The 19,052-nt window shown below is 33.9% G+C and overlaps 1 protein-coding gene and 1 long non-coding RNA gene across 2 annotated transcripts; one reads left to right on the forward strand and one right to left on the reverse strand.

The window, feature by feature from the left end:
- Window positions 1-2,545: 2,545 nt before the first annotated feature.
- LOC131932932 (uncharacterized) lies at window positions 2,546-9,625 on the forward strand. Its single transcript, XM_059289825.1, has 4 exons — window positions 2,546-2,620; window positions 5,905-6,123; window positions 6,560-6,700; window positions 8,969-9,625. The coding sequence occupies exons 2-4, from the start codon at window positions 5,922-5,924 to the stop codon at window positions 9,160-9,162; spliced, it is 537 nt and encodes a 178-aa protein (XP_059145808.1). The 5' UTR covers window positions 2,546-2,620; window positions 5,905-5,921; the 3' UTR covers window positions 9,163-9,625.
- Window positions 9,626-14,042: 4,417 nt separating this feature from the next.
- On the reverse strand, window positions 14,043-18,371 carry LOC131932933 (uncharacterized). Its single transcript, XR_009384759.1, has 2 exons — window positions 18,280-18,371; window positions 14,043-14,301 (listed from the first exon to the last, which is right to left on the reverse strand). It is a non-coding gene; the product is annotated as an uncharacterized LOC131932933 (long non-coding RNA).
- Window positions 18,372-19,052: the final 681 nt, after the last annotated feature.

Here is a 19,052-nt window from a genome sequence, read left to right on the forward strand (position 1 = left end):
ATAAAATAACTAAATCGTTCAATAAAATAACTGATACAGCAACTCGAACTACTACGAATAACTTGGAAACATTACAAGAAAAAAAATATGACTTGTCCTTGTCTTTATATAACTCACCCCCAATCTCTAACAACTGTCTTCCTTTGTATCGGTCTCTTACCTGATAACCTATGATGATAGTTTGACGAAAATTAGTACACATAAATTTACCTAACATAAACAAGCAAATAAAATACTAAAAAACTAATAAACATAACCAGGGGAAGCTACTCTAAAATTTACCAACAAAAAAATCAAAACTATTCACAATATGTAACATAATTATAATTGTTATCTCCCCTTTAGGCAACAGTTGGGGAACCGACGCGGACGGGACTGCGTGTATAGGCTGCGGCTATCAGGAAGAATTCTACGGCTGCGCGGACGTTCGCATTCTCGTCCCGGGGTCCACGGAAACTTTCACGACGACATCTACCTCTCCCCGTCCAATGTCGACAACAACCAGCCCGTCACTGTGAAGGAAACGCCCACACCCCAGGTGCCCACGGCCCAGTTAACCACAGCCTACGTCGGCACTCAACAAGGATGCCGGAGTTATGGAATTTACCAGACTGTGCCGGGAATGGACACCTGGTGCTTGCTCAACTGCGCGGCGGGGTATTGTCCCAGCACGCACTGCGTCTGCGGCTAACTCTTCACGTCTGCAAGTAACACTTGACGTCTGCAGCTGAGGGTCATGCATATAATTTAATAAGTTTTCAAATTTTTGAACACACTTTCTCCACCCGTCAACAAGCGTACACAAGACCCCCCCCCTCCCAACGTCCGCAAACATTAAATTAAATTATATTAAATCTCCAAACTTACTTCCATTATGAAAGTTAAAGTTGTGATTTTTTTTTCTAAGCGGTATTTTGAAATGTTAGCAGCTTTAATGAAATGATTTATTCTTTTCGGAAATATAAGTTATTTTTATAAAAAGAATGATATTGAATTTGTTGATTCATTTTTTTTTTTTAAGTTTTGAAAGTATAAAAGGATAGCTATATGATGAGCAATTGTTTTATTTTAAGGTTTTGTTTCATATTAACACGTTTTTATTACATACAGATATTGCGGTATTAAATGTAACATGTTGCATCCGCACGCGTCCACGAAAGTCGATTTTTTCTTTTTTTGTATACTTAAATAAAGTTAAGTTTGTATCCCTCGAAAGTTTTCCACATGTTTGTATGTGCATTTGGTTTATTTGAAAAGAAACTATTTTGATAATAATGTTAACCGTTACGCTGCAATGTTGCCGTTGGTATTTCGGTTCCAAAAAAAAATGCGCAATCGGAAAACTGGCAGCGAAAAATGCGCAAACAAAAATGCGCAAATACAAACTAATTATACTAGTATACTTTATTTATGTAATATTTTGGGAAAATATATACATACATTTACTCTTAATGACTTTAAACGCTTGAATAAAGAAAAAAAAATGTTACGCACTTTTTTGTGCGCAGTTTCCGTTGCTGATCTTTCGGGTCACTGTTATTTCAGATAAATGTACATGTTTCATTAAACAACTTATAAAAATTATATGTTATGATTAAGCTATAAGTTGTAATACTTTAAAAAGGGTTCTTTTTTTTAGTTGAATGAAAACAAGATAAACGTATCAAAAATAAAATAATAAAACTCGTCTTTACGTATCTGTTGTTCAGTGTGGAAAACATGTAAACAAAGGCAAATGGGAAACAACATAGGTATTTGATAAAACACTTGGAGGATTCAGTATAGATGTGTGGGATTTATGGCAGTAGTGGACAAGTTTAGGAAAGAAAATAAGATCAGGATTAGCTTCGAGGCAGGGTTGGGATTAAATATATGTCAGTGTTTCTTCGAGGACTTTTTCCTCCGTGGATGCACTTAATATTTTCTGTGGGGGGGGGGGGGCTAAATTTTCGAGGCGAAGCGGACACTGGTAAAAATATGTTTTCTACATAAATTCCACTTCGTTCGAGGGGGAGTAGACTTTCTTAGGGGGGTGGGCTCCGACCCCTTCCTCCCCCCCCCTGAAAAGGTACCTGGAAGAAATTCTGATATATGTTTGTAAATAATGTCATAATATGATCACGAATAGAGTTAGTGGCTGGGTTTAGGAATAAAACGGTCCTCAAATATAGAGTTAGAAATAATTTTCGGATAGGGTTAGGATCAGTAAAATGTTGGTTATTAGTGTCAGTAATAACTGGGGTCAGGTTGAGAAAGTTTCCGAGTTACGTCAATGATGACGTGAGGACGTGCTACTGAAACCCAGTCATGTGATAGCTACCCGGAAAAATCCAAAACAGGCTTGGTAAAAAATCTAATAGGTTTTGAACCCAAATATGGCATACCGTACTCCAGAATGTGATCCAAATAAGACAATACGCCTAGCCTGATAACCTACAACAATCACAAGATCCGTATCTCACTGATATCGGGGTGAATCGCCTCCTATATATTTGATAGGCCAACTTTATTACACCAAACAGCGAATAACTCCAGTAACACCGGCCGTAGAGTGAGGTTAAACTCTTCAACTAAAACGGAAAGTATTTGACATTCAGAAGAATTTTAAAAACTCTACTAGGTACGTGGTATTATATTATATGTGTTTTATCTTAGCTGTTTATCCATAATCAAATAAAATGTCATTGTTAAAAGATATTAAGTAAAGAATCCTCTTTAGACCTAACGATCCATTGGGCAGATGAAGTAGAGTTCATATGTTTCTTGACCTCGGCATATGAAGAAAATATGTTGTCAGCACTTAAATGCACCTTGTTTAGACAATGTGTTGAAGCGATTACTTAATAAAGAAAGTGAGATTCATTATAGAAACCTGAGATAAACGATTTTTTTTTTGTTTCATAGATAGAAAAAAATATGTTTGTACACTTTTTTATATAGCAAATACAAATTAATTAAGAATGTCTGCTTGGGCAATATTTAATATTATTCTTTTTTCTCTTTATTTTTGCTTACATATGTATTGATTATCAAAATTTCACCTTTAAATTTGATTAAGAATGACTATTTGGTAATATATAATAATTAACATTTTTCGGGCAAACGGCTTTTGGGCAAGTGGCTTTCGGGCATTTGTCGCGTTCGGGCAAGTGTCCATTTGGGCGTTTGTCACATTAGGACAAGTGTTACGTTCTGAGTTGGTTTCAGATAAATGACAACTCTTCGTGACTACTTTAATTACTTTTATTCCGTCTCAAATACCTTCAAGAATAGCCCTCGTCCTAACCGCTAGCAACTAACTCCAGACAATCATTCACTCCCGCTTTTATACCGCATTCGACCTTGGGATAACAATACATAAACACACCGGGGTTAACAATATTCTAGGGTGAACTCAACTCACACACGCACGACTATTCTACCCTAGTTCTAAACTGACCTCAACTGACCCGTAGCAACAAGTGTCCATTTTGGGCGTTTTCTGCATCCGGGAAAATGTGTTTTCGGGAAAACGGCCTTCGGACCAAACGGCATTCCGGCAAGTGTATTTTCTGGCATATCTCGGGACCCGGACAAAAGCTATGGAAGCAAATAGAGAACAGAACGGCCGGCTGAAATCGGAATCAACAGGTCATACGGCGCATAACAAGGTTGACAAGAAAATACATAATTGTGTTGGGGGAAACTTGTCCAACATTACATTAAGAACGAAGAAGAGAAGAAGTTATTTCGCAATGGCTCTAAAATAAATTTAATCGCAGCTCACACTGAAAAACTTAACGAATATGCAGTGGGTATTTAGCCGCCCTAGGTAAAAACTTATTTAAAAACGCCCCTTTCTCACAGATTAATTACTAAAACATATGTATAAGAAAACAATTTATTAAAAGTGACATATTAATTTATTATCAATTGCATACACGTTTATAAGAAGACATCAAAATCAAATTATTCTTGTCTCCTTCGTCTCAAAAGTTTGTACTAATTCCTTCAATTCCAGTTTGCAAGGGTAAAACACATTCTATTGAAATTGTTGCTAAGTCCACGAGTCTTCTTTGTACTTACAGACATAGCCCCCCCCCCCCCCTCCCCCACCTTAGAAAATTTCAAATGCTTCTCCCCCCCCCCCCCCCCTCCCTACCAAAAACCGAACAAACTATTTTTGTTTAAAACTTCTGCTATATATAATTTTTATAATAGCAAATAATAACTTAAAGTTGTATTTATATGAAAGCGGTCAACCTAAGGTGCAGTAATTTGGAAGTTGATGTAAAGTTAAGCAACGAATGCTCTCCCATTTGGAAATCCTAATACCAACATTTTATTCAAGGGATATAACTTTCAAAAGAATAGCTAAATTAACAAAGTGTAACTAAGACATACTTAAAAAACACATTGATACTATCTAATTATTATTATGTAATAAATATCAGAAATCTTTTATAGTAGCTATGTACCATGTCAAAAGAATATGTTTTATCGATTGACTACTTAACTGTAGGTTTGGTTTGAAGTCTAAATACGATAGTTTTATTATAACATACTTCTTGTTAATTTTGATTACGTACAAATAAAATGTAAATCAAACTAATCAAGCTATTCAAAATTTTGGATCCCCTAAATAAAGGGATGCTTTTCTAAAAATCAAATACAGGTAACTTTTTAAGACATTGCTATAATTTTTTATTAAATATAAAAAAAATTAAATTTAAAAAAAAAATTTACGGTTAGTTCTAAATTCCAGCCTATATAATATTATAGGGGTAATATAGATTCTCTAAAAAAATCAAAGATTTTTCAGCTAGAGAACGCCTACCTTTCTTGGTAGTGTGTTCCGTCCTGAATTGAAATCATCTTACTTACGATAAACTCGACTACTCGATATACTCTACTACATTCACAAACTTCGTTACCTAAACTTAACTTAACTCGATCCTCCAGAACTATGACACCAACTCGCTTAACTTCACCAAGCTCTACAAACGATACTCCTAATCAACAACGATTTCACTGGACCTACTACTATACGTCAACAGTCAAAACAATTCGATACCTTAATACCACAAGACTCGATATTCCCGAACTCCAGAACTACGATACCTCATCACCCACATTCTCATTGCTCTACTACCAATCAGATTCCACTTAACTTTCAACGATACAACAGCCAAATAAAAAATACGACTTTAACACTTCTATACTTTATACCTACAAAACCATATCAGCAACATCTTCCACCGTTAGTCTCAAATCTAAACGATTCATCAAACCTTACCAAACAATTACAATAAATTGAACACCCCGTCATTACCAAACTCTATACACTAGAACAGATTTCTAATTCATAGTCAGAGAAAACGAGACTTAAAAACCAAAATGTCACGTGTTTTGAAAGGCCATGTCTATCGTTGGAGCGATCATTAAATCAACATTAAAATTAGATAACTGTTTGAAATGTTCGAAATTTGAACTACGGACTTATTTAATCGTTTTCTACAACAATTATGTGACACCAAAATAAAAAGGCAAAGTGATTGGTAAAAAGCTCCGCGACATTTCCAAATTAAGGAGGTGGTTTGTGCATTTTCACCATCGCGGATAAATATAGGGCTATATAGACCAAAATTAGGGGGGGGGGTAAAATTGATAGTTAGTCCTGGGCGCCGAAATAGACCGCTACACCTTTTGTATAATATTATATATAGTTATATATAGTTATGAAAGATAATCAAAGTTACTAATTATTAGGTACTTTTTGATAATAGCGATTAAACATTTTTGCGCCCCCCCCCCCCGGGATGGCGCCCTATGCGATCGCCTAGTTCGCCTTATAGGTAGCGCCGGCCCTGTGAATATGGCTTTATTGATTGATGTTACAATTGTACAATTTATCTCTTTAACCAGAATCCCTGTAAAACAAGATGGCGCAAATGGGCCCCTGGACAACCTTTATATTTTTCAAGCTGGCAATGCTTCTGACGTTGTGGGCTGCGTCGTTTGCAACCCGAGGTTGGCTGTATGGGTGGGAAACATATCCGATTTCAGAGGAGATAGACGTCGGTCTGTTCAAAACTAGTTATAACGGCTACACGAAGGACACAATGGACATTATACCCGGAAGTAGTAAGTTGACGTCTGAAGCTTGTTTCTGGCACTCTAAATTTAAACTTATTTAATTTATGTTTATAGTTTAGTTGAAACCATATTATCGTGTTGTGCTAAAAATATAGATATAGTGTTAGACTGTTTACCCGAAAGTCTCGAGTTTGAATTCAGGTTCAAGTCAGTAGAACGTCCATGAGTTTACCCAGCTTTGATAGGTGCCTAACTCACGTTAAGGTAAGTAAAGGCGGCTCGGCATAGTGCTGACCACACTATCTCTTCATATGCTGAGGTCACAGAAACAGATGAACTCCACTTATATCATGGACCATCAAGTTTCGAAAGAGAAAATATGACCCATGCTACTTTATGTTTAAAGAGCTGTCCCAGATATGTAAACTAATATAACCTTGTCATAACTCCCTTTATGATAGAACTACTGTTGTCTTACTTCCAGAGAGTTATCTAAAAGCTACCATCGGTCTTATGGCAGTGGGTGGGGGCTGTATGCTGATCTGCCTTGCTTTTGTTATCGTTGCTGTTCTCAGCAGGAAACAAATTTTCATCATCTTAGCAGCACTGGACGCGCTCGTTGGAGGTAGGTCGGAACACATCAGTAAATTGTTATTCATCTGACAAACTACACTACCGTGTCTCCCATCTGACACACTAAACTACTGTGTCTCGCATCTGACAATATAAACTACCATGTCTCGCATCTAAAACTTAGCTACACTGTATCGTATCGTACTTTAGTCCAGCTTATAACAATAAACGTAATTTCCATAACCTGTATCTTACAGTGATAAAAAATTATCTAAGTAGTTAATGACATAGATTTTTTAATCAGTTTCGCTATGTGTTTTTTAATCTAGGATATTTAAACCTACAATGTGTGGCAAAGTTACAATGCGTTGATTAAGTCTTAGAATTACTTCTATCTCTACACGTATAAGTAGTTAAATAATTTTATAAATGATTTCAATGTTTTAATTAATATGTAGATACAATATATTTAATTTGTTCTGCTGTAGGTCTATCGGGATTGAATTTAATTCGTTCTTGAATGGACAAAACTACTAGGGGACTTTAGGTCAAGCAAGGCAAATGATGTCGAGTTAATCGTTTTATTTGTGGCCGGGTGAACGACTAGAGTCCCCGTACATTTTTACTGTATCGTCTTAAGTAATTCTTATAAACTTTCTTCGAACTGATAACATTAAACCAGTGGCGGAACTAGAAAAAAAGGGCCACCCCGCAAAAATTTGTTTAGCCCCCCCATATATATATATATATATATATATATATATATATATATATATATATATATATATATATATATATATATATATAGGCCTATATATGATATGATATATATACAATCACAAAATCCGAACATAAGATACTCATTATACTGGCCTGTTCGGGATTTGAGATACATCAATTTAAAAAAATTTCAACTTCATGTCAAGTGAGTTAGTGGGATAGTGTGTTTTGTGAAAATCAGTTTTAATTAATTTTTGATAGAAGACAACTTAGACTTCTGTCGGTCAAAAATAATATAAAACATTAAGCTTTGTATAAGTAATGGTGTCTCGTGTTATGTTTATTTTTTATTTTTTTTTGTATTTATATTATTAATTTTTTAAACATTATTGATTTAATACATTTCCTTTTTATACAATGTCATTCTTTAGTAATTACTTATAAAAAAAATAATAATTAAGAGAAGGAAATGGTTTTTTATTTGTTTAGTATAAATCTCTTAAAAGGAGCTTATGATCACCCCTATTTGACTATTTAAAAAAAAAAGGGGGAAATAAGTCATGGAAGTGGTTCGAACATCTGCTTATCTTTGATAAGTTTAATTGTAGGAGAAAGACTCGGCTTTCACAGTGGTTTAAAAGCAAAGGGAAAAAGAATATACAAGAGCATGGGGTGGTGTCTATAGAATAAAGATAATCCAACCGCAGCTACGGTAATTTTTTACAAAACAGCCAAAAGTCAAAAATAAAAGAAATTTTTTTTAACTATACATTTTTTTTTTATTATTGTCGGCTCTGGGCCCCTAAATGGCGTGCCCCCCCCCCCCCCCCGCATTGCGGGGTCTGGCGGCACTGTAGTTCCGCCCCTGCATTAAACCATATCCGAAACCTAATTCCCGAACACACATCCTAAAAGAAATTCCCCACTATCCACTGCAAAACAAATTTCCGACCCCGCAACCCAAACCAAATTCCCGACAACACGCCGTGTGACAAATTCCCGGCCACAAACCCCGAAGCATTTTCTCAACCACACACCGCGAATCAAATTCCCGACAGCACACACAAACAACAATTCACGACCACACCGCGAAGCATACTCTTCATCAGACACCCCTGAAAGCTAATCGTCAACATAACTCACTAGGTATAATTCTCCTCATATCATCTTTTGCGCCCTAAGTATAATCCTCCTCCTATCATCTTCTACTCTCCAGTTATAATCTTCGTATAACCTTCTACTCCCCAGGTATAATCCTCCTATAATCTTCTACTCCCCAGGTATAATCCTCCTATAATCTTCTACTCCACAGGTATAATCCTCCTATAATCTTCTACTCCCCACGTATAATCCTCCGATAATCTTCTACTCCACAGGTATAATCCTCCTATCATCTTCTACTCCCCAGGTATAATCCTCCTATAATCTTCTACTCCCCAGGTATAATCCTCCTATAATCTTCTACTCCCCAGGTATAATCCTCCTATAATCTTCTACTCCACAGGTATAATCCTACTCTCATCTTCTACTCCCGAAGTATAATCCTCCTATCATCTTCTACTCTCCAGGTATAATCCTCCTATAATCTTCTACTCTCCAGGTATAATCCTCCTGACCTCCGTCATCATCTTCTACGCCAAGTACGACTCGGATTACCTGTCGGTCCACTACAGCTGGTACCTGGGTCTGTCCGCCAGCATATTCAGCCTCACGACGCCAGCCACCATAGCTTCAGCCATGAGACGAGGGGAACTCAACTTCAACGCCGTCCCCTTCCAGCAATTCAAAAGTTAACCACAATAAAAGCCGCGATGTAAATGTTGTTGCGCAAAACTTTCTCACGTATAAGACACAGGAACACAATATAGGCAGGGATGTACTTTGGATCAGTTTCTTCCAGGCATCTCTTTGTGGGGAGCTCCACCGGAAATGGAATTTATATAGAAAATTTATATTTACTTTTAACACTGTCAGCACCCCCTCTCCCCCCACCCCGAAAATTTCAGGTGCAACCCTGGAGAAAAAAGTCTGGAAGAAACACTGCTTTGGATTAAGCGATCCATAATTATATATATATATATATATATATATATATATATATATATATATATACGTTGTAAAAATGATTCCTTTTGTTATCACTAATATAATATTAATTTTTTATTTGAAAATATTTTTTTTAAGAATTTCGTGAAAAAATATTCAACAAGAAATATACATAGTTTAAATGTTGAGGTCTAATTAGGATTCAAAATAAATTTTGTACCCCTATTTTGTTATACAGAAAAATGCATTTGTTTGTTATTAATACTTTACATTTTAAAAACTAAGCTTGGTTAAGTTCTGATTATTATTTACCGATTTAAAATAAAACGAGATGATGCTAATTACACAATCAATACAGGCCAACCATGAAATCAAAACTGATTGACCATCACATGAACCTCCAACCATGTATGTAATTTCTTGTAATGAACACCGAAGTTAAAAAAAAATGTAAATTAAAATAGAGAGAGAAACCCAGTATGTTTTTCAACAATAGGGTAAAACAAATATGAATATGAAAGTTTGATCCTCCACAGAAAATAAAAAAAAAAATAAGAAACTAGCTGAATACTAACTGGTACTCACTTAAGTAACTTGTTGATAGAACTTAATTTTGTATTTTTTTTTAACTTAGAACATGCCCAATAATCAAAATGCTTTGCTTGACTTAAGACCGAAAGCCATCTGACTAATACACGTACGCGTTTTTTAAAATTGCAATATTAATGAGACTAAAACGTAGTTATTTCGTAAATAACTAACACATGGGACAGGGTAGTGGTATGGTGGAACCAGCAAACGTTCCAAAGTTTTGAGTTCGGATCCCAACTCTGGTGGGTAGCAAACTGACATTGAGGAAGACTAAGACGGCTAGACATAATACTGACCACACAACCCCTTTACATGCCGTGGTTAATGAAACAGATGTACATTATTCCTTGTTCCCAATTTGTTTTAGGCACGGATGGGAAAAGATGAATAACAAACATGTACTACAATATAACATTTCTTATTCTTAAACTATACATGCTTATGTTGATTCCAAGAATTTAAAAAAGAAACACAAGTACATGTTTGGGTCAAAATGGATTTTTCGCGCCATAACAGAACAATAACATTTGTTACTATAACAGAAACCGTTTTTTAAGAAAAATAATCATGTGGTATAAGTGTTTTCTAACACCTCTAGGCGTTCTTCTACCACCTGCCAAATATCAAGGGGGTTCGTTCGGAAAGTGTTTTGTCGTAATATAGCCCATATAAGGCGCCGGTCAGTCGAAGTCAGTTTTGACCCTTTCTCCGTTGACTTTGAGGCCAACCGGCACCGGCCTTCGTGTTCTATTGCCCCAAGGCAGGATCCTGTCAAATTTGAAGTGCCTGCGGCGCCGGGAAGTTGACCACTTTGCTTTATATATATAGATATGTGTGTGTATATATATATGTGTATGTATATATATATATATATATATATGTATATATATATATATATATATATATATATATATATATATATATATATATATATATATATATATATATATATATATATATCTGTGTATGCATATATGTGTGTATATATATGTGTTTATATGTGTTTGTATATATATATATATATATATATATATATATATATATATATATATATATATATATATATATATATATATATATATATAAATATATATATATGTATATATATATATATATATATATATATATATATATATATATATATATATATATATATATATATATATATATATATATATCGATGGCTACTGTCACAAACCGTCTAACCGTGAAAATGTAAATTTTACAGCTGAGACAAAGAACCGATTATTTCATTCCTGATCGCTCAAATTAAAAATTCTTTAGTTATATGTGCGAAGAAACTCTTTACCGACTTTACTGTAGTTTTTTTTAAAATAAGCTTTGTAAATATTTACAAAATTATAGCAGGTTTTAAAAGATAGTTGGATTACTCTTGCTGCCAAATCGTCTATCTGTGCGCGCAAACTTAGTCATTTTGAACTGAGATTTTTGGTCTCAGCCAAGTTCGTTTTTTTTGTCCAAGGAACTCATGATTTCGTTATGTCTAAGTTTTTAAGTTATTATTCACACCTAATAAAATATAGAATATGATTTTGTTCTCATATTTTTATTATTTGAGTTTATTCTACATTACGAGTTGATTTTTAGTAGGCCTACAGCTGTTTAAGTGTGGTAAAAAATTACTTATGGTTTACTTATTTTTAAAATGGGCATTACAGAAAAATGCAACCAAATTTTAAAATATGTTTAGTTCATATTTATTATTTTAAAAAGTCACATGAGAAAACATTAAAATGTGTAAAATGTTTTAAAATTAGGCAAATTATCATAAAAGTGTGTGTTTATGACGTTGTTGTACACTCAAACATCATGTTTTCATACACCATGATGAGGTAGTGGTGTGGAAAAACCCATGCCCTAAAAAACACCTAAGAAATATATTATTTAAATATTTCAGTTTCTAAAAATACACACTTGGTAATGCCTCTAAAGGAAATCCTCATGAAAATTTGCTAACGTGAGCTGTGTAGGATTATTTTTAGAGTGATTCTCATATAGACACCTTTTGTGGTCAGCTAACACTTTGGAAAACCTTCTAATTTATTCAGACAGAAAAACAAATAGATATGTTGTAGACCACACATCTTGTTTATAGTGCATTCTAAGTCAACTCCTGATAACCCATTACACATCAACACTGTAAACAGAGACTGAATATTCGAGGGAAATACTATCTATATATATATATATAATTCTCTTCTTGGAGACGCTAGAAAACAAGCTGTAAGAGCGCTCCCTACCACCCCACCCCTACATGGTCTGGTGAGCTGTGGTTCACGCTAAATGTTTACATTCGTAGAGCCGGGTTTAGTGACGGCTATTAGGGGCAGATAATTTAGTTTGAAACGATTTTAAACTTAGAGGAGGTAACTAAGAGGAGGCTACTTTCACGGCGGGGGGGGGGTGTAGGGTAGGGGTTGGGAGAAAGGAGGGTGGGGGTAGTATCGTCCTTAACGACCTACTGATAGTGTTTTAAAGAAAATATTTTCAGTGGCAGCATTGGTACTGTCGAATTCACAAATTATGAATTACTGAAAGGTAGAAAATAAAACAACTAAATAGCGGCGTATGATATGCCGCGGGTCGGCTCGTGATATATATTATACAATCCTAGGTAGGCTAATCAGCCCAGTCTGAAGTGCGGACAAGTGTGCTGTTAAGCCTTTTTTAAGAGCCTTAATTTTTAAGGCCCTGCAAACTAAGGGTCAACCGGAAGCAAGGAATATAGGTTAAAGGTACAGCCATGATTACTGTTATAACTGAGTCCAAACCCCTCGTCCCACCGCTAGTGGGTATCTACCCCACCCCCCTCCTGCCCCACACCTGAACTGTGACAGCGTGTGCTGCCCTCCCCACCCCCACCCCACCCCTGAACTGGGACACAATGCATCAGTCCCACCTAGGATTTTGCAGGCGCCCTTCCCTCCCCCTCGCTGGAATGCCGGGGTCATGCAGGGGTTAAGGAACCCAAAGGGTCAAGCTTGGACCAGAAAGATAGGACAGTTGAACGTTAGGCTTGCGAGGATGTAGTCGTGTTTTGTGTCTTGTGATGTGTGATAGGGCTAGCCCCTAAAGCTGGTCACTATTAATGTTCAAGATCATTTCCTTTTTTTATACAAGACTAGAGTAGTAACCATTAAAGTTGTTCAGCTGAAATTGTGTTGGCGTTTTATTTGAACCTCTCACTGCAGTCATCACCACCATCAAAACAAAGCAAACAGATGACTTCGTTTCGTAACAATTACCATGGCAACAAAGATTGCGGTGAAAGCTGCGCAACCCACTACTATAATACAAAGGACTCAGTAACTTAATATCCAACTTGACACCCACAAGCACTCGAATAAATATATTAAATTAAAACAACCCTTTTAAAATGCTTTCCATATTTCCATGATTAAGTTCAATTAAATATGAATTAAATTGAATGTTATTGTGACAAGTGACCTCGAATTTCCTCTAAACTCTAAATGTACAAAATTTTGCAATTGATGTATTGTAATTGTTGACTTAAACCGCACTGAATTAAATTATTTCTTATAAATTTAAATCACCTTAATATTTTATTTTTAAAGGAGAACTTAAAGAATTTTGTGGTGGACTACAATGAAATATCAGCAAAGCTTAACCAGGTAAATACAAAAAGCATAGACCTATTGTTTAACACAGCTTAAAAATTACTTCCACATAAGTTGTAAATTTAAATATTTATGCATAAAAAAGTGCCTGATAAGCAAAGTAAAAAGAAAGTATTATTATTATTATAGTGCAAAAAAAAAATCAAGATCTCGAAATCTCAATGTTTAATATCTCCTTGAGTCAGAAAACTTAGTTCTGCAATTTTGTCTGTATTTCTATGTGCGTCTGCAAACACGATAACTTGACTACCGTTACAGTTAGGTTGACGAAAATGTCCAACAACTTTTAAGTGTTTTTCGATAACAAATGTTCACACAAAACTAAAGCTGCTTTACAAGGATGGTATGCATCTAACAAATGCAACAAATGAAAACCCAAGTTGCTCTAAATTTATTTTAGTTCCACATATCCTATCACAGAACCAACATGTAAAAATGTTAAAGCTCATTCATTGCAATCTGTATTCTCTTTAGATTAGATAGGCCGCAAAATTGATAGCTGTTGCTTACTGATTTTTTACGTTTCTCCTTCATTTTTATAAGGAAAAACCACATTTTACAAGAGTTCTTCTTGCAGCTCAGCCTATGTGAAAAGCAGTGATGATCGCTGCTGCCACATAAACAATCCAAGAGTATTCTGTTGAAAAAAAACTACTTATAAAATATGATAAAATGTACTAATCACTGTTTTAAATGTGTAGAAATACTTACTTTTATTTATGTTAAACGCAGTGAATAAAGTTACATTTAATTTTGGTAATTGTGATGGGTGTCATAGATTTATCTTGTACTAAAATTGACCCAATATTTCCAAATTTGTATATTCCTTTTTTATATATTTGTCACCAAAAACAAGATCATAAAAACTGCTAAGTGTAAGGAGTTTTAAAATGCGTTTGTAGGTAAAACAAATTATTCGGTTTAAAATGAATTTATAGGCCTATAGCAATATTATATTTATGTAAAGTAATACAATTTAGAGAAATAATTAATATTAAAAGACGTATTTAATTTTACAACTTCAGAAAAAATGCTTTCTAATTTTCAAAATACGACCTCCATAGAAATGGAATATGTTGCCGATTGAAATGTTTTATGCATAAGTATAAACCTATAATACTATAATGTAAAAGCTATTTTCCGCTATAGCTTTAATGATATGTTTCGTTATTTTTAATTCGTTCCTATAGGCCTACTATTATTAATTTAAATAGGACGCACTTAATAGATCTTCTGAATCAAGAATATAATTATAATGAACTTATTTCCATTTACTAATAATCTAAAAAACGCTAATCTAGAATTAAGCTTTATCGGAGAAGAGGTCAAATCAAAATTTATTACTTAAAAAAAAAGGACTATAAGTTTAATACACATTGAATAATTAGGCCTTAAGTATTTTTATTGAAGTATTTCAGTCCTTAAATCTATCTATCTACCTACCTACCTTTCGATCTATATATGTATATATATATATAGGCCTATATATATATATATATATATATATTTATATATATATATATAAATTATATATAAAGCAATGTATGTCTGTGTCTGTCTGTCTGTCTGTCTTTAATGCATTAGTACACCTCTCATCACATCGCCGTGAACCTTTGGGAAGATGTCTTAGAACATAATATTGGTAACGCATTGATGGAACCCTTCTTATATATTTCATCAGACTTTCTTATAAATCTAAATCATTGCTTCTTAGTAATGGAATTGGTTAATTATGATATAATTGAATTTAAAATAGGCCTAATATTTATTATTTATTTTATAGTTTTATTTTACAGTGTAGAATGGCTTCCCTTGAAAACTCTTACGGATAGTAAATTAATAAGAAACATTTAGGCCTACAGCATAAATGTGCAGTCTTGACAAACACATCAGCGTGTCAGCCTTCTGCCACTAAGGTCACATGTACGAATCCATTTAATTTTATTTATTGTCATTATCTAGTCATCACTATTCCTTTTACTATTAGGTACAATGGGACACGTGTGATAGATTTTGCCAGCAATTGAAAACAAAAATGGCGGAACTTTAAAAATTGTATCGGCAAAGTTTTGAGTTAAAATTTCTATGAGTGTTTTATGAAGTGGGGATTTCAGAGTATTGATCACGGAGTTCCTGTAGAGCCAATCAGTGTTTGTCTTACTAAGGTGAAACTTCAGGCCATAACTTAGGCTCAGAGGCGTATCCAGGTTTTCGTTGTAGGGGGAGCGAAAAGAGCAAAAAAAGGCGCCGAATTTTTAACACGTTCTATATACGTGTATTTTATTTATATATATACACACATATATATATATATATATATATATATATATATATATATATATATATATATATATATATATATATATATATATATATATTTATATATATATATATATTTATTTATATATATATATATATATTTATATATATATATATATATATATATATATATATATATATATATATATATATATATATATATATATATATATATATATATATATATATATATATATATTATTACTAGCTGTATGTCCTTACTTCGCTTTGATGTAAAATAAATTGAAAGTAGCACTCTGAAGAAATAAGAAAAAAAACACACAATGTAGGCCGACAAAACAAACATTGTATCAATCTAAACAAAAAAGCAAACAAAATATACACACTACAACCAAAAACAGTGAACGTAACACAATCTGTTTTGTAATTCTTGTAAAAAAGATTCTTACATAATAATTCCTGGGAAATTATTTAAGACAAGTGAAATAGGGGAAATAATTACTCTCTTAATATAAATATAATATCTACACATTTAATTATTAATGTCAAAACAAATAAATAATTACTTTAGAATGTAATGAAATTATTTAACGCTATTCGTATTAACAAAATGTTTTTGTCTATAATCAGAATTTAATATATCGTCATCATAAATGCTAAAGTATTACAGCATAATGAAAGTTTTTGAAATCAGAGTTGGTATAAAACCACGCTTTTCGATAAAAAAGATAAACATTCGGAATAACAGCCTACATTTAGCTAAATATCGGTCTTTTAGTTCAGATAATATATTTTTTAATTTACTACTGCTTCTTTGTGTTCCTTAAAGATTATTTTTTAACATAGTGATAGGTATGGGTTAGATCACTGTATTAATCACACACCTTTTTACTGTCCGGTTACTTTAGGTCAATTATCCCACCCAATGTATCGTATGTGCCCGCCTCTCACTATTCGACAGAGACAGAATTTTTTTCATAAACATTATTTTAAAATATGATTTATTTTTATTCATTTGTTACAGTTTTAATTTTTTTTTTGAATGCCTAAAGTTTATTAAATATCTTCGATACTTGTCCCAACTTGTCTAGCGGCGAGTCAGACTGCAGTATTTACGTTTTGTAAATACATTTCTCTGTGTGTATGCAATTTGAAAAAAATGCCAAATAATTTTATTATTTTGAAACATTTTTGTTTATTTTTTATTAATACATTATGACTATAAGAAAATATGAAAGTAAATTATGGGAAAATGACAAGTTATGGACGGAGTTTGTCGATTTAAAATACGTGATGCCCGCCACCCTACCGATATTTTAGAATGTGCTCTAGAGTAAAAAAAAAGGTTGGGAACCCCTGCTCTACACAATTGTGGTGGTGAGGTGTGGGGGGGGGGGGAGATAACCAACTCAGAGTGAACATAGCGTCAGTTTTTAGATGACTGTTCTAAACATACATATATTACACATGTATACTGATTCAGAAATAGATTTAAATAAGTAGCAGTGGTATTATGACAATATTTTTTTACAGAGGGGTCCATGGGGGAGGGGGGTTGTAACTGTTTCATATAATTTGTAATCGTAATCACTATCGCCCAAACTGTAAGAATACTACTACTTTATCGTGATGACGTTGTTGACCGTGTCAAAATATCCCCACCGCTACGCAGTTCGCCCATAAGTAAATTTAAATAGAGGTGCCACATCAGTTGTTTGTTTCTGTATTGTAATTTTCAAAAAATTAATCACACGATTCTAACTGTATATATAAAGTAATTATGTGTGAAGTTTTATGTATAACATTTTCTAATGCAATTATTCGTAAGCAAATACATTATACAGTTGCCTTAAACTTAACACCCCTCTTGCCAAGTGGTACTACCGGTAGAGGATTTTTTTAAATTTCAATGCATCGTAATGGTTATTTTTAGAATGGCAAACTGATGCAGCTGTTAATACGTGTTGTAAACGTAGACACTACTAGACTAGTACAATAATGCTTAATTGCTGCATGAAAAGACATCTTGTGATTTACATAGATGTGCCGACTAAAAATATTTTTTAAACAATTATTGTTTAAAACTTTGAGTTTAAAAAGTTTCCAAAAAGGCGCCACTTTGCTGAAAATGGCCAGAGGGGAGCGGCTGCTCCCCCTGCTCCACCCCCCCCCCCCCCCTGCGTACGCTACTGGTTCTCTGTTCCATGAGAATATTTGTCCGTGATAACATTTGTCCTGAGATCTCTTGTCCGTGAGATATTTTGCCAGGAATATTTTGTATGATATCATGGTGTTGAGATCATTATTCTCCTGTCACCTATATTACAGTTCTTACCTTTCAAATGATCCATCCCGTTTGTAGAATAGCTGATTGTGATATCTGGGCTTAAATCATAGCACATGATGTGGTGATTGTTAGGAGTCATCGCGCTTACTCTATTTTTCCTCGGAACATAACCTGGAAGAACTGTAAGTGTCAGTATAGCTCTTGATGGAGTAGTTGTAGATGCGGGCGTACAAGCAACTGTATAACATGTTCTAATTATTTATCTAGAAATGTCTAAAATTGTCGATCTTTTTCTAAGTTAACAATATATAGGTCTAATAATATATAATATACTTCAATATGGGATTAAAGTCAGCAGCGTTTATATAGGCCTCCGTACGTGTTCATTCCAGTGTAATTAAAAATGGGTACTAATACCGTAAAAAATACGAATATTACCGTATTCGCATCTCTCAAAATCGCCGTTCAACTGGAGTCTTCTCCATAGCCTTAACGCATCACGACCGTTATGTTTCCTACAGCCCGAGTCTTTTATCGCTGGAACGGCGCAATTCAGCCGAATATACTGCCCGCTGAGATTAAATTTATTTTCATAGAGCATGAATAATTTAAGTTAAGACCTATAGGCCTATATGTATGTATATATATATGTATATATATAAATATATATATATATATATATATATATATATATATATATATATATATATATATATATATATATATATATATATAACGGTCAGTCGCTGCACTTTCCTCACTGTCTTTTTTGCGAAAAACTGATCTGTAAATGGTCAGCAGCTTGTATGCGTTACCGGCAA

The sequence above is a fragment of the Physella acuta genome, unplaced genomic scaffold (genome assembly GCF_028476545.2).
Source record: "Physella acuta isolate Inbredline_101_S28 unplaced genomic scaffold, ASM2847654v3 ptg002324l, whole genome shotgun sequence".
Taxonomy (NCBI): domain Eukaryota; kingdom Metazoa; phylum Mollusca; class Gastropoda; family Physidae; genus Physella; species Physella acuta.